The sequence below is a fragment of the Theropithecus gelada genome, chromosome 15, assembly GCF_003255815.1.
Source record: "Theropithecus gelada isolate Dixy chromosome 15, Tgel_1.0, whole genome shotgun sequence".
Taxonomy (NCBI): domain Eukaryota; kingdom Metazoa; phylum Chordata; class Mammalia; order Primates; family Cercopithecidae; genus Theropithecus; species Theropithecus gelada.
In genome coordinates, this window is record NC_037683.1 from 82,924,326 (window position 1) to 82,949,433 (window position 25,108).

The 25,108-nt window shown below is 42.8% G+C and overlaps 1 protein-coding gene across 1 annotated transcript in view; it reads right to left on the bottom strand.

Moving 5' to 3' along the window:
* Window positions 1-25,108, bottom strand: part of APBA1 (amyloid beta precursor protein binding family A member 1) — a 225,905-nt gene that overhangs the window by 22,527 nt on the left and 178,270 nt on the right. The window contains exons 3-8 of the mRNA XM_025360610.1: window positions 19,976-20,071; window positions 15,693-15,732; window positions 11,845-11,990; window positions 2,221-2,253; window positions 1,120-1,206; window positions 325-510 (exon numbers count right to left, since the gene is read on the bottom strand). Of these exons, the coding sequence (XP_025216395.1) occupies window positions 325-510; window positions 1,120-1,206; window positions 2,221-2,253; window positions 11,845-11,990; window positions 15,693-15,732; window positions 19,976-20,071 (588 nt within the window). The remainder of the gene's footprint in view (window positions 1-324; window positions 511-1,119; window positions 1,207-2,220; window positions 2,254-11,844; window positions 11,991-15,692; window positions 15,733-19,975; window positions 20,072-25,108) is intronic.

The following is a 25,108-nucleotide window of genomic DNA, read 5'->3' on the forward strand; positions in this document are numbered from 1 at the left end:
AGCGAGGGCTTTGTTGATCACCCTACCTGACATAGCCCCTGTCCCTCCATCCCTTGACCCTGTTTTATTTGTCTGTGGAGCACTCCCCACTACCCAATTTTACATTAAGTATATTTACCTATTGCTTTTCTGTCTCCTTTCAGCCCTTGCGATGAGTACCCTGTCTGTTTTATTCAGACTTGTATCTCTAGTGCTGGAACAGTGCCTGACACACAGTATGTGCACAGTAAATACATGTTTCATGTGTGATGAATTAGACTGAATCAGGTTCTGAAAAGTCAAGAGAACCTAACCCAGAAGGAGATCAAAGGAAGCAACCCTTACATCCTCAGACTCGAAGACGTGGCAGATCATCTTGTACTGCCTTTTCCCATCCTGGGACGGGTGGGAGGCTTCCACGTTCTCCTGGGAGTTGGAACGAGGCATCCGCCGGCGGGCCATTAGCACAACGATGTTCCCAATGTCCGCAATGTAGGAAATGGTCCTCAGAGGGTGGTCCATCATTGTCTCCTGGAGGTAGGAGGAGAGGGCAGGTAAGTCCAGCTCGGCATCTAATGACCCAAGAGAGCGCCTGCCACCCCATAGCCAGTCAAGTATGTTCACATGCAGGGTGGGCTCCCTGGCTCACTGCAAAGCCCATGGTGAGGGATTAATGGATCCCCACCCAGGCCTGAGGGCATTTCCCTTGGCTAACCAAGAGCAGGAAATGATCTGTGGCAGGTGAAAAGAAATAAGAAATTCCAAACAGTAGAATCTCTTGTGGGGAAGTTAAAAAAAAAAAAAAAGACAAAAAAAATCAAAATGGCATGGCTGTTTCTGTTTTTGTGTGCAGGAGTGTATGAATGATTTTAAACCCAATTTCTTAAAAGACGAATGTGTCCACATTAATGAATCCTCTGATTAAAATTTCTGAAAATGCTAAACGTCATCCATGTCTTAGGGGCGTTTTTGGGCTTTAAGAAAGCAATCCCAAACCCCATCCAGCAGCAGGCACTGTGAACACCACCTTCTAGCTCACTGGGGCCCAGCATCTGGGGACAGCCGCTCTACCGACGCATGCATCTCTGAGTTACGATGCCACTAAGCTTCCCCCTGGGAAAGGTGGAAGCCAGCTGATACCTGTGTGTCAGCGTTCAGCACTTTGATTCTCTGGGTAGAAATGAAGAGATCCACCTCAGTCATTGGCTGAGATTCGCCTTCAGGAGCCTAAGAAGAAAAAATGCACCAAGAGAAAGTTTGACCACACTGCCCTGACCCAGATGCAGAAGGAGTCAGGTTAGCTCACACAGAGGCACCAAGACACAGTTACCAGAACAGCAATACAGACTCTAGGCTTAAACTGCCAAAGCTGAAGGTACCACACAGAGGATGGACACATGGACAAGAGTTAGCACCTCTAGGTTACAGGGAAAAATGCAGAATCCCCTTTTATTCCTCCCCTATAGAAGCAGTAACTCACTGCAGTAGATTTCACTCTTTGAACGATGATGGCAAGTGGCGCTCTCTGTAAGGGTTTTGGAGCCCAACAGATTGAAGAAATAGGGCAAAAAACTCATACCAAAAGACCTTGGGGAAGTCGCTTAGAATTTGCCTCTGCTTGAGCCGATGGAAGACAATGTTCATAGCAGCTGCAAATGAAGCCATTTGGATGCAGTTCTGGTAAGAGGGTCTTTACATTTTACACACCACTCCAGCAACACAGAAGCAGTCCTGAAGCCACCCCATTAAGAGCCCCAATGCCTCAACGTCCCAGGAGTAGTAGTTCATAAGCACCTAGAAGCTCCACAACCAAAAAGCGCAGTCTGGTTCATTTAGGGCTTAACTCTGTACATGTGTGGTTATTAGCGAGTTTTCTTTTTTGCATCCAGCAATCTGACAAATCCACAAATCAAGCATAACTATAATCGAACAGACTCAAGTCCCTGCCACATCGATGCTCCTGAATGGTTGGAACTTCCATACTACTATATGATTCATTTAGCATCTCCAATCTGCTCCCTGTCGTTCCTCTGAAGTGAAATGACTAATGAGCAACAGAAAACGGCCACCTTCGGCAACTGAGTTTTGAGAAATGCTGGCTTATGGGGCGGTTCAAAAAGAAATCTGAACAAAAACTTGCTGGATGCAGAAAACAAAAACACGAAAATATAAAAAGGTAAAACAGAAACGAATGAAAAGAACAGGCATAACACCAAGCTGATGAAGTTGTTTGTACTGCACCTTCTTCCTGCTTTTGGCTAATTTCTGGGCCATCTGCTTAGCATGGAACAAACAGAGACAGGAGAATAGTTAGAAAGAATTTGCAGAGACTCAAAGTCAAAAAGGGAATTGACAAACTAATACTGAATAGTGGCATAAAGCGTTTCTGTGGGAAGAGGACTGGCTTTTAAAAATCCCAGTCTAAAGATAATCAATGTCGTAATTCAGAATTTAGTATGTGGGAAGTAGTGAAGTGAGACAAAGGAAATGTGTTGGGTGCTTCTTATACTTAATTGCGATTGATCTTTCCAAACCAAGTTTTGGTTCTGTTAATTTTCTTTATTGTAGGCCTGGTTTTCTATTTCACTGATTTCAGCATAGACCTTTATTTCCTTCTACTTTCTTTGGGTTTAATTTGCTGACTTCTCAGCTTCCTGAGATAAAAACTTAAATTATGGCTTTTCAAACTTTATTCTGATATTCAAAGCTATGAAGCTCTCTCTAAGCATTGCTTTGGATGTATTCCACAAATTTTTGTGTGTTTCAACTTAATCATTATTCCATTAATTTTTTTTTAAAATTTTCCACTGCAATTTCTTCTTAGAACCTTGGATTATTTAGAACTGTATTATTAATTTTGATACATTTGGGGATTTTCTAGTTATTTTTTATTTATTATTTTTTTTTTGAGATGGAGTTTTGTTCTTGTTGCCCAGGCTGGAGTGCAATGGCGTGATCTTGGCTCACCGCAACCTCTGCCTCCCAGGATCAAGAGATTCTACTGCCTCAGCCTCCCGAGTAGCTGGGATTATAGGCATGAGCCACCACACCTGGTTAATTTTTGTATTTTTTAGTAGAGATGGGGCTTCTCCATGTTGGCCAGCCTGGTCTCGAATTCCTGACCTCAGGTGATCCACCTGCCTCGGCCTCCCCAAGTGCTGGGATTACAGGTGCGAGCCACCACGCCCGGCCTCTAGTTATCTTTTTCTATTGATTTTGGAATTAATTCCCACTGTGGTCAGAGAACACAGTCTGTATGTCAATCTTTTGAAATATGCTGAGGCTTAGTTGTATGTTCCAGTACATGACTGACCTTGATGGATGTGCCATGTGGACTTCAACATATGCATTCCGTAGTTGTTGGGGACAGTGTTCCATCAAGGACAATTAGGTCAATTAAGTTGGTTAAGAGTATTGTTCAAACCTTCTATGTATTTGCTGGTTCTTTAATCTGCTTGTTCCATCATTTATTGAGTGTGTCAAAACCTCCAGCTGTTATGTGGATTTATCTGTGTATCCTGATTCTGTCAATCTTTACTTTATCTTACAGCTGTGTTATAAGGCACGCACATATGTAGGATGGTATGCCTGCTTGATAAATTGATCCTTTCGTTGTTCTCCCTCTTTAGCTCTAGTAATACTTCTTGCCTTAAATTTGTGTAATATTAATGTAGTTTACATCTAACTAAAATGGATGTACCATACTCCCTTTTGCTCACAATTAAAAGACAGCATAGTTGATAAAAGCAGAGAGTGGGGCTGGATTGTCCAAAACCAAGTCCTGGCTCTGCCATTTACTAGCTGTGTGACTTTGAGACAAGCCACTGAACATCTCTGTGCCTCAGTTTCTTCATCTGCAAAATGAAGATAAAAATAGTATCTACCTCACAGGGCTGTTTTGAGGACAAAATGAATACATGCAAAGCTCTTCAGTGCCTTGTACATTCTAAGCACTATATTTGTGTTTGCTGTTATATGATTATAATTGACCTAGGTCATGATGCAATTTCTTGCCTTTTGCTAAGGCTTGCTATTTATACAGATCTTCTACAAATAATGGTGAGTCAATGGCCAAACTGCAGATGCTGTTGTGGTAATGGGAGTGGGGTGTAGGAAGAACTGCTCTCTCATATTCCTGGGTACTCACCTGGTAGAAAAGCTCCTCTGCTCTCAGCAGCACATCTCTGTTTCATTAGTGACTAAAATATGTTGCCTATACTGCCTCATTGTAGAGAAACTGGATGAGTCAGCCATCCAGACACCACATAGCGAATCTCTGGTACACCCGGGAAACTAGGGCAACCGCACTCCTGCACAGATGCCCTGCTGTTCTTACTGGTGGCCATGAGTTCACAGCGAATAGTCTGCTCTGAAAAAGTCTGAAGGTAGCAGCTGTGTCATCCTGACTGCTGCACATTGCAGTGGAAATATTTCTGCATCTGGGAAGTGACCGTATGCTGATGTTATACCACGCCACACCACGAGGATTCCCATGTGGAATGCCAGAGTCTGGCCAGGGATGTTCTGACTGGCGTCAGTTATAACCTGCATAACTGACAGCTGGGAGATCTTTAATGTTTGTTTGACCTTGACCTCTCCTGAAATGATATGGCAGCAATATAGGAATTTCCATTACTTTGGATACCAAACCTGACAGCTGTTGGTCAAAATTCAACTCTAGGGAACCAATTTGAAAGAACTCTTTCAAAAGAAAATAGGTTCCACCATCCCTCGAGTACCCAAATTCTTTTTTTTTTTTTCTGGAACTGGTGTTGAGGAAGAGGATCCAAAAGGCAAACCGAGTCTCATGAAAAGTATTCTGAAACTTTTTTTTTGGGGGGGTGGGATGGGGGGACAGAGTCTCGCTCTTTTGCCCAGGCTGGAGTGCAGTGGTGCCATCTCGGCTCACTGCAACCTCCGCCTCCCAGGTTCAAGCAATTCTCGTGCCTCAGCCTCTTGAGTAGCTGGGATTACAGGCACCTGCCACCATGCCCAGCTAATTTTTGTATTTTTAGTAGAGACGGGGTTTCACCATGTTAACCAGGCTGATCTTGAACTCCTGACCTCAGGTGATCCACCCGCCTTGGCTTCCCATAGTGCTGGGATTACAGGTGTGAGCCACTGCGCCTGGTCTGAAACAGTTTTTATGAAGTTAAAAATATTCTGTGGATTTAGAGTAATACCATCTTTAAATCACTCATGATATCCAAGTACCCTACAATAAATTATAATTTAAAATTTAAATATAACATCACAGAAGATGGGAGAGTTGGAGCCAGAATGAGAAATTAGGGTAGCAGAAAGGGGTCCAAGAGAAACATAAGGCCAGCATGCATTTTTAAGCCAGGAATGCCAACATCTATTTAAACCCTTGTGTTTCCTGGGATTGATCATGGCTTACCACATGGCGGGGTGTGGTGCAAAGGACAAACTGCAGCACCACCCACCCACTTACTCCATCCACAATGTGTACTGAGTTTCTGCCGTTGTTAAGACACTCTAGATTAGTCGTGCCAGGGATGCTCCTGACTATTCTTTTCTTTCCCCACTGACATTTGCTGAGAACTTGTTATGTGCCAGAATCCTTCGAAGTATTTCCCATAAATCAGTGTAAAAGCTTACAACACCCCTGTGAGCTACTACCCTGCTAGGTGGTAAGCCATGATCAATCCCATGAAACACGAGGTTTAAGTAGATGTTGCCATTTCTGCCTACATTGTGTTATCCTCATTTTTCAGAAGAGGGAAATGTGGCACAGAGAGGCTAATTCACTTGCCCCAGGTCACACAGCTGTGAAGTGGCAGAACAGAGATTCAAATTCTGGCAATCTCACTCCACTGTAAACCCCTAGTTGTGCAACTGGGGCAAGCTTGTCATCTGTAAACTTCTCCATTTGTCTACACCATGCGGTGAACAATACCTACCTCACAATATTCTCTACCTCATCCATTTTGAGGAGTAAATGAGAATGAGATAATGCATGTGAAGGGCCTAATACTTTACTGATCAAAGACTTTTTCAACTAAGCTGGGAAATGATACAACTTAGGCAAAGCTATAATGATAGATATTTTACTTCTACAATGAAATCATAATTTTGAGACAATCACAAAAGAATGAAAAAATCTGATCTTTGGGACAGGCTAGTTAAGATGGATATATGAATATTTGATAATGAATGCAGCTTGCCAAAATGCATGGACCACAAGCTACCTAAACACCATTTGTAATCTAATTGCATAAGCTTCAGAGGAAGAATGGAGACACACCACCACACTCCGGGTGGATGGACACGAAGCAGTCTCTGTGGTCCAGGTAGGGCTCAGCAGGCCACCCTATCTTCTGGCTGAAGAGCAGAGAATGAAGTGGGAATGAGAGTGGAAGGCAAGGTAGAGATGCAGTGGAGAGCAAGGAAGACAAGTGAGCTCATTGTGCTGGCCTCCAGTCGGGCTCTCTCTAGATAGGAGGTAGGCATGAGTCCCACGCTCTTAGGGGAGAGGTGTGTTTCTATCTAGGGCACATTAAAGACCGACAGCACATAGCACAAAGCTCTCTCTAGAAGTTTCTCCCAAAACATGTTCCAGAGAATACTACCAATAAGACAGGTATCTATCAAATGGTGACAATTAGCAGGTATCTATCGCATGGTAACAATGTATTCTGTGCTCAAGTAATTATGGGAGCTGCTAGTTAAAGTGAATGAAATCTTCTTAGTGCAGGACTTCCCAGAGCCTTTAAGAGGAAGACATCTGTAGCAAATATCCGAAAAGGAGATCTATTTTCTTGAGCTCATTTGCCAGTGGAACTCTATTAGTGACAAGCGCTCAGCCTGACTACAATGCTGCAGGGCACAGTGGGAGGAAAGATGCCTCACACACTGGCGGGTCCACCTTCTCTAAGGCAGTGGTTCCCAAACGCTGGTGCAGAGCGGAATCTCCTGGACAGCTCGTTAAAACAGACTCCCGGGTGCCACCTTCTGAGCTTCTGACTCAGTAGGTTTGGGGTTGGGCCTGAAAACCTGTATTTCCAATAAGTTCATAGGCAATGCTGATGCTACTGGTCCGGGGATCATGCTTTGAGAACCAGAGCTCTAATGCAATCCCCTAAAGTACATGAGGGCTCTCTGGAAGGATATTACTTCTTAAAAATGATGACCAACAAAGGCAGAATGAACACATTAGGGAGGGACCAAAGACCAAAACAAACAAACAAAATTTAATGGCAGATGTCTTCTAATTCTGCTATTGTGCTCAGATATGTCATCTCTTAAATTGTGGTAGACAGAAAGGCCTTTAAATTTCAGAGCCCTCAGCTTACCTTGTATTATTGTTACCTAACATTCTTTTTGGCTTCTTTTTACTGCAAGTTTCTCAAGCTCAAGAACTGCGTATTGGTTAATTTTTATTCTGAAAGGGCCTATCACAGGAGTCTGCACAGCAACAGTTGGCATTTGGGGCCAAATTCTTTTGTTTCTTTTCACATTAAGTAGAAAATACCTGGCCAAACCGCAGCTCCAAATTCTCTCTCCATGTGGCAATGAATCTTGTAAGTTTTTTGTTAAACTAAGAAAACAGTAACTTTCAAAACCCCAAGTCCAAGTCCAATGGGCAATGTTCAATTTTAGTATACAGTTGGTACTACGTGAGCGGCAGACACCACAATCGACAAATGGAACAGAAATTAAAGACTGCTTTGAAATGGAAACCTAAGCTTCAAGGTCAGCGTCTGTTCAGAGATAAAGCACCATGAGTACCAGGGTGCGTGGTGAGCAGTTCTCATTCACATCCAGCCACGTCCATCTGGTCAAACAAACAATGTAGGCAGAGGAAGAGAGGGACAAAACTGGGGTCCCTGCAGGGAGTGAGGGAAGAAGGAGGAATCAGAAAACAAAGGAGGAAACTACCCCCACCTTTGTTTAGGTGAAAGTGCCAAGCCAGAAATTACTAATCAGCTTGGGGTTAAGGACATTGCTAAATGGATTGCAAAATAAATCCACAGAGCTTTTCTTTCTCCTTCTTTCCTGGATGGATGCTATAAAGTCTGCAGCTTTGCTATGGTCTGTGTCCTTTCTGCCAAGGTGGCCTAGAGTAACTCGTTCTGAAAGCTCAGTCTCTCTTTCGGAAACAGCATGGCACCATCTTCCTTACAGAGCAGTGTCTGCCAGGCACATGTGGGCACCCGGTGCAAGCTCCTTCCACTTGAGCCCAGCCCAGCCTGCTCAGGATCAACACTCTTTGCCCCCAGCTTCCCTTTGCACTGATGAAGTCCATGTACGCTCCCTGACACAGTCACTTTTTGGAGAGTGCTCACTTAAACAGGCATCTCCATTTACACTTGGAAAAGGCTTCTAGCTAGAGGTAACGTCAACCAATCTGACGAGCATTTTAATGGACGTAAAAGGAACATGAAGCAGAAAATATTTAATGACAGGCAACAGTTCCTTCCAATGCGTAGATGCACATTGTAAACTGATACTTACAAGTTATGAGTGAAATGTAACCATTTAATTTTACCACTCTATAATGAATTCCTCACGCCAGAGTAATTTGCTTGTAAAAATAAATATATGTTTTCCAGATGCGTATTCTGCTCTAGGCAGGTCTAAAATGTATTTATAATCAGAAAGCCTCTATCTTGCTTGTTCTGATCAACAGAGCCATCTAATTTTTGGTTCAAATGAACTGTGGAACTTTGGGATACCAATCCTTCAGAAGCTTTGAAGTAAAATCTCTGATTTCTTATGAGGCAGCTGGACTTTAAAGAAGGAATAACAACACTATAGGACACCACTGTGGAAATAAGAAAAGATAATTCACAATACAATTGGCACTGATGAGCTTTGGTACAGGGATGCTGTGTACCTTGAACATTGCTTTATGTACAAGTGATGTGCCCCGTGCCTGCTTTTTCCCTGTAAGGCCATCTCAGCACTACCTAAGTGTCATAAGGGGACTGGAAAGGCATAAATAAATGTTCTATCTGTAGGAGTCCAAAGCTATCGGAGGGCTAATAAACAAGGTGTCCCAAAGGAAACCTGAACCTTAAAACTTTGAAACCTTGATGGATAGAACCTAGAAAAAACTAACCTCAAAGCAACATGCAGTTTTCAACCTCAGGAGTCTTCAGTACTCTTTTGGGGGCAGACTGCAGCTTTATTCTGGAAGATTTGCCTGAATGGGCTCTGGTAGCATTCCTTGATAGGGGCTCTTTGGCATTTTGGTAGAGATAAAATCTTTGTTTTGTGGCTCTGCCCTGGACGTTATAGGGTCTTGAGCACACCTGGCTCTGGCCCAGTAAACGCCCCCAATCACGGTGACAAGCAGAGGCGCCCCCACTCATTTCCAAACACATCTTCTGAAGGCAGTCCCTGTCTATCAGAGACCCCAAGTGAGGCACACCAGGCTTTTGGGCTTCCACCAAACCTGGGGAAGCTAAGAGCACCATTCACCTGGAAGCCCAGGAGGCATATCTGGTAACCATGGGGCACGTGGAGTCAGAACTATGTCTCTATGTCTCTTTGATTTAAAGTTCTCTGCTCTGTACAAAATAGGATGCGACTGTGCCTGAAAAGCAGCTTGTTCTCTCTGAGAGGCTTGTGGGTTGTTGCTTTGAATGCTGTGCCTGGAAGACAACTAAATTAAGATGGAGAAGACCTTGGGGAGACTTTCTGGCACAATGTCACCACTTTGTAGAAACGGGAAGACAGCGAAAGGGAACTAGGCCAAGCTTGGATGGGTGGCTCCCCAAGAACCTGGTGAAGTTCTATCCGTAGCATTGTTTAGTCTCAAAGTCCGAAAAGGTATGAAGGTCAGACTGTCTCCAAGGAGTTGTACTGTTGGGAGCCATGGGGCAAGGCACATCTCTTTGGGCAGGGGGTGGGGCTTACCTTAAAAGAACTGGACCCTCCCACTGTCCATCAGTCTGGGAGAGGCTAATTTTAGAAGAAGACAAATACCACAGACATGGGCCTTATGGCAGCAGGGCCTCTGAGGCACAGGCAAGGTTTGTGTGCCCCAGATGAAGTGGCTGAGTGGATCCCTGACACATGGAAGGAACTATAAGGTCCTGTCAGTAATCCTGACACTAGGTCTGGCCTAGCAGGGTGGTGACAACAGCCACTCTTGAGGCAGTTGCAAATCACTCCTCCCTGGTTTATAAAAACATCAGTAGACATGTCAAAAGTTGCAGCATAGGCTTACTGTCCTAGGAGGAGTTAAGGGAACGGCCAGCTCTGAGCTTGGGGGAGAAGCATTTCCTCCAAGTGCAGAGAGGTGGTCAGATCAGTGGGTGACACACAGAGGCCCCAGCAGCAGGAGCGGCAGTGAGCAGCCTGAGGAGGAAGCCATGAGAGGGACATGGGGCTGTTCAGACAGCATCCTGGGAACTGCAGGATAACTGGACAGCTGAGGGTTCAGGGGCATCATAATTACGGTGTCGGTGATGCTATGAGCTGCTTATAATTTACCACATGGCGGAGTCTGGACACGTGACTATCATAAGAATCAGCCTGGGCATGAGGCCCAAGCCAACTGCCTCTCCTCTGCAAGCACCTCCTGGAATTGTTGGTCACTTACTGTTCCTTTCTACCTCTCAGGCAGAAGGCAGCGGTCAGAGGTGTTCACATCTGCAGGCTTCCCCTGCACTCTGGCGGCACTCTGGCTGAGCTTGAGGACAAGGATCTCACTTTATCAGCTGCTGTTTTTCCTCCCTGCCAAGACCCTGCACAGCCCTGCATGCCTAAGTGCTCAAGGAATAATGTTTTCTTTGATTGCGAGATTAAGGAGTCTCAGTTACTGTGGTCTACCTGTCCCTCTTTCTCCTTCCACATTACCACACAAACACCAGGATGCAACCCGGAAGTGTATGAGAGAGAAGGTATGAAATACGGAGTGGCTCCTTGAGGAAAGAATCCATCTGGACCAGTTGAAACTGGATAAAACAGACTCTTGCAAGGTCTAACCTATTCCAACTTGCTGGAAATACCTGGTCCTGAACTTCTACCATGATGCTGTCCCTAGGGCTCTAGGTGACAATGGCCTCAAGGCTCGGGGAGGCTGCCCAGTGGTTCCAGGTACTGGTGGCACAATGGCAAGTGGATGACATGAATGTACCTTAAGTGTTCCTGGACTCCTGGTTTGCCCATTATTCTAGGTAGTTTTGGTATCGTGGTGGAGATTCTAGAGCTCTGCATTTCTGCATTTATTCATGGGAATAAACCGGTTCTGGATGGTTCAAACTAGTTGTGAATGACTTAAACCAGATGAGAGTGGTTCCTCCTGGATCAAACAGGCTCGTTCCTTTTATGTCTTGATTAAACAGATTCAAACATGTTATGACTGGCTCAAACTAGTTTAAACTGGATTAGCCTTGCACTGACCTTAGACTAGCCAGGTTAGATTTGATCAAAGGGTTCACTGTCCTTGAAGCAAGCCAGTTCAATCTAGCTTGAACAGGATGGACTGGTTCAAAAGCAATGCCACCTAGTTTGAACCAACTCTGTAACATGAATGTTTGCCACTGACCTCCAGCTGTCAGTGGAAATCCAGTGGTACATGTCGTGCACTTGAGACATAATACTCAAAATGGCATCCTTCCTCATTACATCAACTTTTCAAAGGTTGTGATCATAAGTACTTCTTCTCAAGACTGGCCATTTATAACAACCTAAATAGATCATGTTTGTATATAAAGACCCCAGCAGACTTTGGAAATTTTTGTTAACAGGCACGTGCATAAGCACTGCCTGTCTGATGTCATCTCAAACCATTCTCCTCTAAACTAGATGTGGAGCCGTGGCCAGTGCTGTAGACTGCTCAAGTGCCCACACCTGCCCACCATCCCTGCTGGAGCACCCAGATGTCCTCACCTTGATCCTGCTTACGGCTTCCTGGGCCTGCATCATGCGCACGTTTTTGGAAGGAGTTTTGTCTGAGAGCAGCTGGGTGGAGCCAAGGTAATTGGCAGCAAAAATGATTCCATCGATCAAGTCTTCGGGGTCGCAGGGTCCCGGAACTGTAACACACAGAGCCACAGTGAGGGAAGCCATCCTGGGGCGGGGCCTGCCAACCCCGTCAATGGCACGTCACCCCTCTTCCATGCCTCACCATTGGCACAGGTGAGGCAGAGCAAACCTGCTGGTCTAAGGCATCTCTCTGTGTCTATCTGCACCCACACCTCATTTTCAAATAGAAGGCACAGTTTCTAGAATAATTTGCTTCTCTAAAACCAATTACTATGGAAAGTGATGCAAATATTTACTTAAATATGGAACATAAAATTCAGCAATAAAGCATACTGTTTCTCCTGTTAGACTGAGCTCTTAAGGGACAAAGACCATGTCATATTCACCTCTGATTCTCTTGTGTCTTACTGTCACCCAGGTGGTATCAACTACATGTTTGCTGGATAAATGGTTAAGTAACTAGATGGCTGTCTTTTTAGAAAAGCTTTTTACAGCAATTCCTATTACTTGCCTCCCATTCATATCTCCTCCCCCATTTAGTCCATAATGGAAGAAACAAATTTATAGATCAGAAAAATAGGATATCTGTTTCAGAATGTCTGGATTCCTGTAATGGCTTCTGACCTCAATTGTGCAAGACAGATAACATGACCTCAAAGCCACGGTCCCATGCTGTCAATCTTGTTCACTTACAGGGTATAATGTTCTTGGCCTGTGCCTACACACAGACAGATTCCAAGGAAAATCAAATTTTCTGTTCTAATTTACCAGCCTTTTAAGTCAAACCTGTTTTAAATATTTTAATTGGGGGCACCTGATTCTAACCACAATTAGAATTGTAATTCTAATTGTAAACCCTAACTCAAAATTAAAACATGTCTGTGATTAATATATAACTGTATAACAGTCCACTTAAAAAGGCATTTTAATCTGCAATTGAACATATATATTTTATTTTCTTTTTTTTTGAGACAGGGTCTCACTCTCTCACTCAGGCTGGAGTACAGCGGTGTGATCTCGGCTCACTGCAACCTTTGCCTCCTAGGTTCAAGGGATACTCCCACCTCAGCCTCCCAAGTGGCTGAAACTACAGGCACTACCATGCTTGACTAATTTTTGTAGTTTTTGTAGAGATGGGGTTTTGCCATGTTGCCCAGGCTGGTCTTGGACTCCTGGGCTCAAGCAATTTGCCCACCTCAGCCTCCCAAAGTGCTGAGATTATAGGCATGAACCACCACGCCTGGCCCTATGTATTTTATTTGCCTTGAGTGGTACATCTGGGGAGACTAAAATATACATTTTAACTCACTGTTAAAACCTCAGGGTCTTAAATTAGATAACTTGTAATGGAAACAATTTGCTTTTTCCTCTTGGAAGGCTAATCTGAAATGCTTTTTATTTTTACCCTTAAACATCAAGCTCATCTTGAGTTTACACAGCTGCTTCCTGTGCCGAACTACTTATCAGAGTACAGATGTAAAATAATCTACTCATTTATCTAAAACTAAGGTGGTGCTTGAAACAAAGAAATTAGAAGTGTTTTAGGAAGGGCTTTCACAAAGCATCTATGTAGTAATTAAATAAGGAAGCCTGTTATTTGTCTTATTCTCCATTTTTACAAGCAAGACTTCAAGGCTAACACTGTGAGTGGTACACAGACAAATCTGCCTCCACTACTTACCAGTAATTCACACTCTGCTCAACAGCCACAGGGGCCTGCTCTGAATCTTTTATAGATGTGAGACGGATTCGGGCTATATATGATATACAGGTTCAGTTGTATGGCAGGGAAGCATATAAAATAATATATGAACAGGTCTGAATCCATATTACACTTTATATAAAGTAAAAGATTGTCAGTTCTTCCATGATAAGTTCCTGGTGATGCATTTCAGTGTTATTGAAACATAATCATTATTGCCAACCAGATATGGAGAAGAAAGATCTCATCTGGGAAATGAACTTTAAAAGTCTTCCATCTATTTTTTAAAAATCAACGTTAAAAGAAAAACAAAAACTGACTACCTTCTCTACGGGACTTGTAACATCATACATTCTTCTCTGATTTGGTGCTACGGGCGCTATTCACTGACAAGGTCCCTTTTTGACTACAGTAAGTGTGGGTATGGGGAAACGTTTAAAAGCAATCCAAATTATATTTAAATGACTATAGAAATGCCAAGCAGCCAAGACACACAAGTATCAGACCTAAACACATTTTGAGATATGATCTTATTGCCATTTATCCTTTCAGGAAATTGAATATAATTGAATATCACAGTCACCGCATCACACCCAGAAAAATAAAAGCCCCAATTTCATAAATTCACTTTGGGCTCAGTGCTAGTATATTCTTACAAAGTTAAAAAAAATTAAACCCTTAATGATCCTGTGTCAGAGAATTGCAAGTTTTCTTTTGGCCTTTCAGAACGTGGTTTCCCTTTAGTGCTGCCTTCGGGTTGCTCTGTGGATGAGAGACCGCACACGTGACATCCTCACACTCAGGCTAACGCTGAGCCTGAAAAATCTCTAGGCCAGGGGGACGAATATGAAGAAGGCAGCTTTCAAACTTCAGAAAACTTCCCAGAGTGCTCTCACAGAATTTCAGAGCCTCACAAAACTGATGCAAATAATTTGCAGATGACTGAAGAGAGAAACCTGAGTAACTAAACCAAAACGGTGAGCTTGTCCTGGGCTTTGAGCCCAAGGGTTCATGAAGGTTTATGAGCCCTGGTAACCCTTTCCCAGGCAGTGGAACACAATGACTGTTTACGCACAGGATCCAAAGGCCAGACACACCCTCAGAGAGATGTCTGGGCATTCTCTGGCCTCCAGAAAAGCCTCCTTCGAGGAAATGGTGATGCACCCAGGTAGACCCTCAGCACCATCTCTAGCCAGAGAGTTGAGTGCCTCTTTGTGAATGAGAAATGGTGCCTGATTTGGTGCCCCATTTGGATGGTACAATCTCCAGCTGGAGTGCAGAGCTTGGCTGAACTTTGGCCCTACTTGGCCTCTGAGTAGGTGCCCTTGTGCAGTGAGTAACCTGCACAACCAGGTGTGGCAGCCCCACAAAGACACTGGTTTCCAGAGAGAATTATGGTGCCAGCCTGCCAATTCATAGCCTGGCTCTACAGTGCCAGCTGTGGGATCTTGGGCAAGTTATAATCTTGATGCCTCAGTTGTCTCATTATAACATGGGGATAATAACAAAACTCATTTCACAGGATTGATGTGAGGATTCAATTAGTTATTACATGGGAGGTGCTTAGAACAGAACCTGGCAGAGTAAGCATGCAGTAACCGTTACTATTACTAGCTCATCCACATAATAGATGAAAATTGCTGGGAAGGTTTTTCTTATTAAAAAAAACCAAAATTTCTGCCTTAATGTTCATTCCCACTTGAATTTTTCTTATTGAATGTACGGGGTGCACAGGGACAGAATAAGGAGACTTGGGTTTTTGATCCAATGTGACCACTGCTAAGCTGCATGACACTGGGTAAAGCCCACAGCTTCGACTCCAATTTCAGAGTCCTCATCCACATAATAGGCAAAGACGTGAGTAGGATTTTTGAGAGGCTCCCAGCTATCACCCTTCTGAGTCTAAGATTCTAAGACTGTTAACATTGTGAATAAGTGACTTTATGGCCTTTCTTCCCTTCTATTGTCTTATATCTCAGTGCTTCATATGCCCCAATACTAAAAGATTCATGAATGACTCAGTGCTCAATATTTGCTTTTCAGCTCTTACCTTCAACGTAGGTTGGGAATGAAGCCAAGCTTTTTCTTGACTGTAATTAAGACAAAGAGGTTTCAAAAAGAGCAAAGTATAATGAAATATGCGTTAACACAATCATCCATGCAACATGAAAAATAAACACATCATCAGTGGCAGTTACCAGTTACTGATCATTTTTAGTTAGAGAAAGTAAAGTGCAGATAAACATGCATTTATTAGTAAAGGTTACCTAAAACCCAGAATAGTCCATTCATATTTTAGATAACCTAGAAATCTTACATTTCACAATCAGAGAGGTATTTGCCAACTAAAAAACAATCCCACAGACAAAAATCTCTAACAACAACAATAAAAAGGGCACAATTTGTAGTCTTAAGGATCTGCATTTCCATGTGAAAAACTGATTAGTGAAAGCACCAACGTTATGACTATACGTTGAAATTAAGAATTCTCTTAGAGAAATTTATTTTACTCTTTGCCACAGTGATCTCTCACTGTGCTAAAAATGTGTGCTAGAGGTTTTTAAAATCTCTTTCTTCCATCTCCTACTGATTTATTTTAGTTGAAAAACTCCATTATATAAATCATTATTGTGTGTTTTCTGAATAAGAACACAATAATGGAGTAAATTCCAGTAAACCCTGGAATTTCTTCTGCACCTCAGAGCAAAGGTCAGTGTTCTCACAGCACTGTTGGAAGCAGAGATGATGAGCTAGACACCTTTTAGAGCCTGACTAGATGGCAGCTTAACTGCCTGCTCTCAGAGGAGCAAAACTCACCATACGTTCCTTTCAGAAGCAGATGTCCTAGATGTAACACTGACTGAGATAAGAGAAAGAAATTCACCCCTGCTTCTACCAGTAGAATTTGTAGCTGGTGTGTCTGGACCAGGGTGATACAAGCATTACAGGAGAGTGGAGAGCTATTGTTAAAGACAAGTCCCTAAAATGCGTAGAAGGTAAGATTTGCATGGCCAAGAATTTCATTGCTGAGAACCTACCCAGTCTTAGGTGATTATTTAAATGCATGACTTTAAGAGGAAAGATATCTGGCACTGAATAGCTGTTGGATAGGCTGACCTGCATAGATGGTAGACTCTGGGGTGCCTGGCAGGTTGGATGAGGAAAGCGCCCTGGGTGAGTGTTGGGATGTCATTGGGAGCAACTCCCTAACCTAGCACTTAACACAGTGCTCTTTCCTTGGAGGATGGGAATGGCAAAGGGATGATAACTTAGTTAATACTTGGACAACAGTCTAAAAATAGTAGTTTTAATTGTTTTGTGAAAAATTGGGGCAGTTGAAGAAACCTAGTTATAAGACTCCAGGTCAATTCAGGATAATGACAATTCAACACTAATCACACAATAATATATTGTACAGGGCAGCTTTTCAGTAAACCTGCTGCATGTGTGCTGAGATGAAATGGCTCTGCACACCAAAGTAGGTGGGTTCCTAGTGCACCAGGAATGAAAAGTTACTGGCTAGTAATGCGTTTATGAGAAAATGCACACCAAATAAAAGCCAGGATATGTGGACGGGGGAAAGAGAACTCCAGTTTCAGCAGTGCTTTACATTAATTGTATTTTCCACTTACCTAAGTGAGAAGATAGGCCCAGTTGAGGGCCAGCAGCCAAATCTAATTCAGATTGGTTTAAAGAAAAAAAAAAAACCCTCATAACTTCATGTTATGCAGATGGAAGCTAGCATCTTCATAGGGGCCAAAAACTTTTAAGTTACTATTTCCCAACCATTTCCCTACCCTTGTCCCAAGTAACTAGAACCTGGGGTAATGAGAGTTGGTTTAATCAAAATTGCTTAGCCTCCAGGTACATCTAAGAAGTCACTTCACATTTTCTTGCTCTATTTGGATACTTTTCTGAATGCTAATCTCAAAGACAGTGTCCAGATTGTAGCAGAAGCTACAAAAGAATTACTTTAGTCTATAGTTCTAAAATTAAGAGCCATTTTATTAAGAGCTACAACAGAAAGCATTTGGTACATTCACTTATTCTCTACTCATGAGCTCACGACTAGCTTTCTTAGTCTCTGGGGTGGTAGGATGTTTTTTTTTTTTTAAAGAGTTTTGTGAAATGGAAGAATCTCTAACTATTGCACACAAATAGGATTTTCATCATCATTTCTAAAGATACATAGAAACATGAGCAAAGTCTTGAGGGACTGAGAAACTAACAAATTTGCCTTATTATATCTGAAGCATAATCAAATGCTGAATATTTAGATGTCTGGTTAGCCCTTTATTTCACACGTGGACTGAGATGAACATCTGCTGATCCTTAACTTTCAAGAATAAATAAAGCTGCATTTAAAAAGTTAAAGGCTAAGATCTTTGGGATTTGTATTTGGGGGTCACACAAATCGACTCATGGGCAGAACTTGGAGGCACAATTGGGCAACCGGAACAATGACAGACAAGCTACCTTGTCCATGTAGTCTGTGGCCTGTGAACACTTTCTACTCTGGGAGTGGCAGATCTTGGCAGTTAAGAGCGTGGGTTCCCATGAGCTCTGGATTTGAATCCTGGCTGACCACTTGTGAGCTCTACAATCTCAGGTAAGTTACTCAACCTCTTAGCTTCTTCAACCAGCAAATGAGGACAATGATACCTACCTCACAGAATTATTTTAAGAATTAAATGAGACATTATCTGTGATTTTTCTCAGCCCAGTTCCTGGAACATTGTCAATGCTCAAGAAATGATAATGCTCATTACTGTTACCACCATGGCACCTGTCCTTTTTTTCTTCTTACTATGCGTTCTCACCCAACCATGTGATGTAAGAATGAAGCGAACTGTGGAACAGTGGGAACAGCAGAAACTGTGCCCCTGTCACTCCTGCTTCAAATGGCCAAGGGTCTGAGGTTCAAGACCAGAGGAGGCCTAAGTATATTTCTAGTCTAAATTCTAATGTTGGTCATTACAGAGAAGGTCTATCTTTGATTGTTTGGTTTAATATGAACAGATTAATAAAAATACTTTTCCTTTGCATATTTAATGGCAAATATATGTGTATTCAAGGGTACCTCAAGGATAAATTTTAACTAAGACTTCCTTTAAAAGTGATCTGCCACTCAGTTTAAAACAGAGATTGTTTTTTTCATTGCATTTAACATAAAATTATCAGCAAAATGAGGGAAAAGGAAACCATCGTTCATCATGTGGTTTACCTCTTTAACACATCTCCTCACTGTTGATGAGGGAGCAGCTATATTTAGAGTGAGCTGAGCCCACACACAGATTATGGCGCAGACCAACATTTACTTGATGTTGGCTCATTAGCAGGTGTGGGTGGCAGTTCACTCGGTGTAAAAGGACCTTGGGTACAGGAGAAGGCAGTGTCTCCCCTCTGGGGCTGCCCTTTCTCAGCTCCAGGCACCTCAGTGGGAAAAAGCAGCATGTTCTCACTGAAATGTTCCACATAAGCAAGGAGACCACAGAATTTGTTGTCCAAAAGGGATACTTTAGAGCTGCACTGTCTGGCAGTCTGCAGCCACACGTGGCTATTTAAGTTAATTAAAATGGGATAAAATGAAAACTTCAGTTCCTCAGTTACACTGGCCACATTTCCAGGGTTTGACAGGCACATGAGGCTAATGACTAGCACAGTGGACAGAGCATAAGTGGAACATTTCCAGCATCGTGGAAAGTTCTCACAGACAGCACCGCACCAGCAAGAGAGAAGGGCGTGCTCATAAGACGGGCTGCCTGGACAACAGGCGTGGACTGGAACCATGCCCTAGGTAAACTGGGAACATATGGCCACTCTATTCTTATGAAAGATATCGCATTTGGGCCTGAAATAAATGAGTGTTTAAGAAACTAACGTATTTCCCAAAGCACACAGCAACTGCAAGTCCTGGCATGTAACGCCAGGAGGAAAGATGCTGTATGTGGAGTTTTTGGTATCCAAGGTCAAGTGCTGTTCAACAGCACTTCCTGCAATGATGCAAATGCTCTGTAATCCACCCTCTCCAATACAGTATCCACCACTGACAGCCATCACAGGTGGCTACTGAGCACTTGAAATGTGGCTACTGTGCTTGAGGAAATAAACTTTTCATTTTATTCATTCATTAGACACCTGCAGCCAGTGGCTATCAAACTGGATGACATGGCTTTAACAGGTGAACTGCACACTGGAGAGGAGAAATCAGGATTGTTTTCACCAGGGTAATGTCGGTCAGGAGCGCTGTAGAATGCTGTATTAGGAAGCACAGAGCAGTATTACAGTAAAGCAAAGTGGCCCGATGGCCTTGGTAACAAAACAGCACCCTACCTCTTTATTTGTGGAGGCTTCTGCGGGGTCACTGGGGTGAAGAGGTGTGCCTGATGACTCTGCACCCAAGGGTGAGGAGCTGCCAGGAGACGGAGACTAGAACACAGCAAGAGGAAACACGGTAAGAACTTGAGAGACTTGGCAGACACTTGGCCGGGGGAAAGGGGCCGGGAGAGAGAAGCAAGCAGAACACAACCGAACAGACACTGCATGGGGAGAAAACCTCTTAGAAAGGAGCTGCCAACTGTACATAAAACACTTGTGGTTTTCAAGCTTTCTTCTTCAAGTCCTGCCATGCTTTCAAAGGAGATTTCATAGCTCTGGGCTGTTATTTCCCTTAGGCCAAATATTGAAAGAAAATACAGAAAAGGTGGAATATCAAAAGTCCTAAATGAATTGAGCTAAGGATATTACACAAATATGTTTAAAACATTTTTTTCTTACTGATGAAGCCAAATGTTTAGGGTATCAAATGTCTTATAAAATCGCCTGCCCCAAATGATCCAAATGAAAAGTAAAAATTAAAACACACATTTTTAAAGAGGCAGCTGGGCCTGATTTTGACGACTAGAAACCATACCACCTGTATTTTCCTAGTCAATTCAGATTTCAAATATTTCGGATTTAGTCTACAGGCTATTGAAAATTCAGAGAAATTTCAGCATTTTAGCATCTGAACACTACCTTGGACGCTCTTAGAACAGTTCAAAAATCCTTTGTCAAACAGTATATCAGAAAATAAGGCTTATAAACATAATCCAGCATATAAACAGAACCAAAAAAAAAACAGCTTGCAGTGAGCTGAGATCCGGCCACTGCACTCCAGCCCGGGCGACAGAGCGAGACTCCGTCTCAAAAAAAAAAAAAAAAAAAACCACATGATTATCTAATTGATGCAGAAAAGGCCTTTGACAAAATTCAACAACCCTTCATGCTAAAACCTCTCAATAAATTCAGTATTGATGGAACGTATCTCAAAATAATAAGAGCTATTTATGACAAACCCACAGCCAATATCATACTGAATGGGCAAAAACTGGAAGCATTCCCTTTGAAAACTGGCACAAGACAGGGATGCCCTCTCCTATTCAACATAGTGTCGGAAGTTCTGGCCAGGGCAATCAGGCAGGAGAAAGAAAGAAAGGGTATTCAATTAGGAAAAGAGGAAGTCAAATTGTCCCTGTTTGCAGATGACATGATTGTATATTTAGAAAACCCCATCATCGCAGGCCAAAATCTCCTTAAGCTGATAAGCAACTTTAGCAAAGTCTCAGGATACAAAATCAATGTGCAAAAATCACAAGCATTCTTATACACCAATAACAGACAAACAGAAAACCAAATCATGAGTGAACTCCCACTCACAATTGCTTCAAATAGAATAAAATACCTAGGAATCCAACTTATAAGGGATGTAAAGGACCTCTTCAAGGTGAACTACAAACCACTGCTCAATGAAATAAAAGAGGACACAAACAAATGGAAGAATGTTCCATGCTCATGGATAGGAAGAATCAATATCATGAAAATGGCCATACTGCCCAAGGTAATTTATAGATTCAATGCCATCCCCATTAAGCTACCAATGACTTTCTTCACAGAATTGGAAAAAACTACTTTAAAGTTCATATGGAACCAAAAAAGATGCCTACATTGCCAAGACAATCCTAAGCCAAAAGAACAAAGCTGGAGGCATCATGCTATCTGACTTTAAACTATACTACAAGGCTACAGTAACCAAAACAGCATGATACTGGTACCAAAACAGAGATACAGACCAGTGGAACAGAACAGAGCCCTCATAAATAATACCACACATCTACAGCCATCTGATCTTTGACAACCCTGACAAAAACAAGAAATGGGGAAAGGATTCCCTATTTAATAAATGGTGCTGGGCACCAACATGGCACAGGTATACATATGTAACAAACCTGCACGTTATGCACATGTACCCTAGAACTTAAAGTATAATTTAAATAAATAAATAAATAAATAAATGGTGCTGGGAAAACTGGCTAGCCATAAGTAGAAAGCTGAAACTGGATCCCCTCCTTACACCTTATACAAAAATTAATTCAAGATGGATTAGAAACTTAAATGTTAGACCTAAAACCATAAAACCCCTTGAAGAAAACCTAGGCAATATGATTCAGGACACAGGCATGGGCAAGGACTTCATGTCTAAAACACCAAAAGCAATGGCAACAAAAGCCAAAACTGACAAATGGGATCTAATTAAACTAAAGAGCTTCTGCACAGCAAAAGAAACTACCATCAGAGTGAACAGGCAACCTACAGAATGGGAGAAAATGTTTGCAATCTATTCATCTGACAAAGGGCTAATATGCAGAACCTACAAAGAACTCAAACAAATTTACAAGAAAAAAAACCCCATCAAAAAGTGGGCAAAAGATATGAACAGACATTTCTCAAAAGAAGACATTTACGCAGCCAACAGACACACGAAAAAATGCTCATCATCACTCGCCATTAGAGAAATGCAAACTAAAACCACAATGAGATACCATCTCATGCCAGTTAGAATGGCAATCATTAAAAAGTCAGGAAACAACAGGTGCTGGAGAGGATGTGGAGAAACAGGAACACTTTTACACTGTTGGTGGGACTGTAAACTACTTCAACCGTTGTGGAAGACAGTGTGGCGATTCCTCAAGGATCTAGAACTAGAAGTACCATTTGACCCAGCCACCCCATTACTGGGTATATACCTAATGGATTATAAATCATGCTGCTATAAAGACACAAGCACACGTATGTTTATTGCGGCACTATTCACAATAGCAAAGACTTGGAACCAACCCAAATGTCCATCAGTGACAGACTGAATAAAGAAAACATGGCACATATACACCATGGAATACTATGCAGTCATAAAAAAGGATGAGTTCATGTCCTTTGTAGGAACAAGGATGCAGCTGGAAACTATCATTCTCAGGAAACCATCGTAAGAACAGAAAACCAAACACTGCATGTTCTCACTCATAGGTGGGAATTGAACAATGAGAACACTTGGACACAGGAAGGGGAACATCACACACCAGGGTCTGTCATGGGGTGGGGGGAAAGGGGGAGGGATAGCATTAGGAGATATATCTAATGTAAATGACGAGTTAATGGGTGCAGCACACCAACATGGCATATGTATACATATGTAACAAACCTGCACGTTGTGCACATGTACCCTAGAACTTAAAGTATAATAATGAAAAAAAAAAAAAAAAAGAAAGAAAGAAAAATCAGCTCAGGGAGAATGGCCTGGTTGGGTGTGGTATTGCCTGGGCTGATGGGACCCCAGCTCCCTGTGCAGGCAGGCCCCGCTAGATGTGAATAGGAAGCTCCCAGGTCTGTGTACACAGAAGGTGCTCCATAAATATCTTCTGAATGGATGGGCAAATAAAACAAGCAAGCACAGGGATGGGACTGATATAGGCCCGGAAAACACTCCTCGGCCTATAGCCAAACATTGTTGTGTGCTCCTGAAATCTTGGGAGATGAAAGGCATCTTCAGGTAAGCCACAGAGATGCTTAAGAATTCTGCAGTGATGGTCCTCTGAGAGGAAGGCTATGCTGCTTCACAGTCTGTTGGCAATGTTTGACAAAAGGCATAAAACACAGAGAAAAACCCAACACAGATGTATTCCCTCAGGAAGCGTGAGGAAGTGAGTCTGGGCAAAGGAAGCAAAATAACCCTAGTCCTTGCTTGAACCCATGTCTGATCTCTCAGGACCAGCCCCCTTGGGGAAGCTGAGGCACAAGACATCAGTAAAATATCTTCATGGAAAGGGAGAATGTTTCACACAGAAATGGTGCCAGTGTTGGGGCAGTGGGGGCACGTTGATAGACAAGGGGGAGCTTGGTGAGCATTGTGTGAAACAAACAAACAAAAATAAACCTTTTCCAAAAAGTCTGAATTATGGAAAATATAGGGGGCCACAAATGAACAGAAAGACAATGCGGTGAAATTCATTTTAATTTAGATGAAGCAGTTGTATGACCCCAGCCTAATGCTGTGAGACTTGAATTTGTTTCTTGTGATCCCATACACCTGATTCTAGGCAGGGAGGTGAGGACAACGAACGACCCCCTTAAATGTTCACATGCAGACATCAGACACTCTGTGGGGAAGCCAAGAGGGCAGGCCCAGGGTAACAGCTGGCATAAAGAAACCCAGGCCCCACAGCCCTTGGCTGCAATAAAGCAGCCCCGCATGCCTGCAAGAAGAAACACACACAACTTTTATTTGGCACCGAAGAGAGCTGGTGCATATTTGCTGATTTTGCTCTCTGGCTGACTCCAAATTAATGTAGTAAAGTCTTCATGAGAAGTTAATGCCTTTAAATTTCCCCAGTTTTTCAGATCTGAAGAGCTTCTTCGGATATGCACGATTCTATTTTTTCCCCCAAGTAATTTTCTGTCACAAAGATTTTAAGGGTCTGGCCCCCAGGGAACCTGGTGTAGCTGGATTTTCTTTAATTGCATGGTTTGAGGGCTGTATCACACCTTCATTAAAAACAATCCTCCAGAGAGTCTCACATTTCCTATTTCTCAATTGCTTTAAATCTTCTAAAAATAAATTCTTTACAACATTATGGGCACCTGATGATCTTAGGATGATGTAAGAAGACAGGTTACACAGACAGTGAGCAGGGGCATGGAAGAGGGAGCCCGGACCCCACAGAAAAGTGAGGTGACTGCTGCTGAATACCCACATGGAATAGAGGGAGGGGGCACAAATGAGCCTGCAGTGGACACCGCCCTTGCAGAGGCTCTGGTTGAACCCACACCCACCACATCAGGGACTGCTTCCCCGCAGACCCCGGGTACTCTTGCCTTTGGCACGTGCTTGAGCTAATTCAAGTTTCCTCCCGTTTGCATGTGCAATTAATCACCTCCACCTAGAAAGTTCACCCTCATTCTTTCCTATGTTCAATGTTCAGCTCAAAAGCAATCATCTTGCTGAAGCTTCCGCAGACCCTATTCACAGTACATTCCTTTTCTCCACAGCCACGTGCCATTCTGTGTAATTATCTGTTCACGTTATGCGTTATGCCCCTTCTCCCCCAGGAGCTTTCAGGAGGTAGGGACCTTGTCTTGTTCATGTTCATCCTC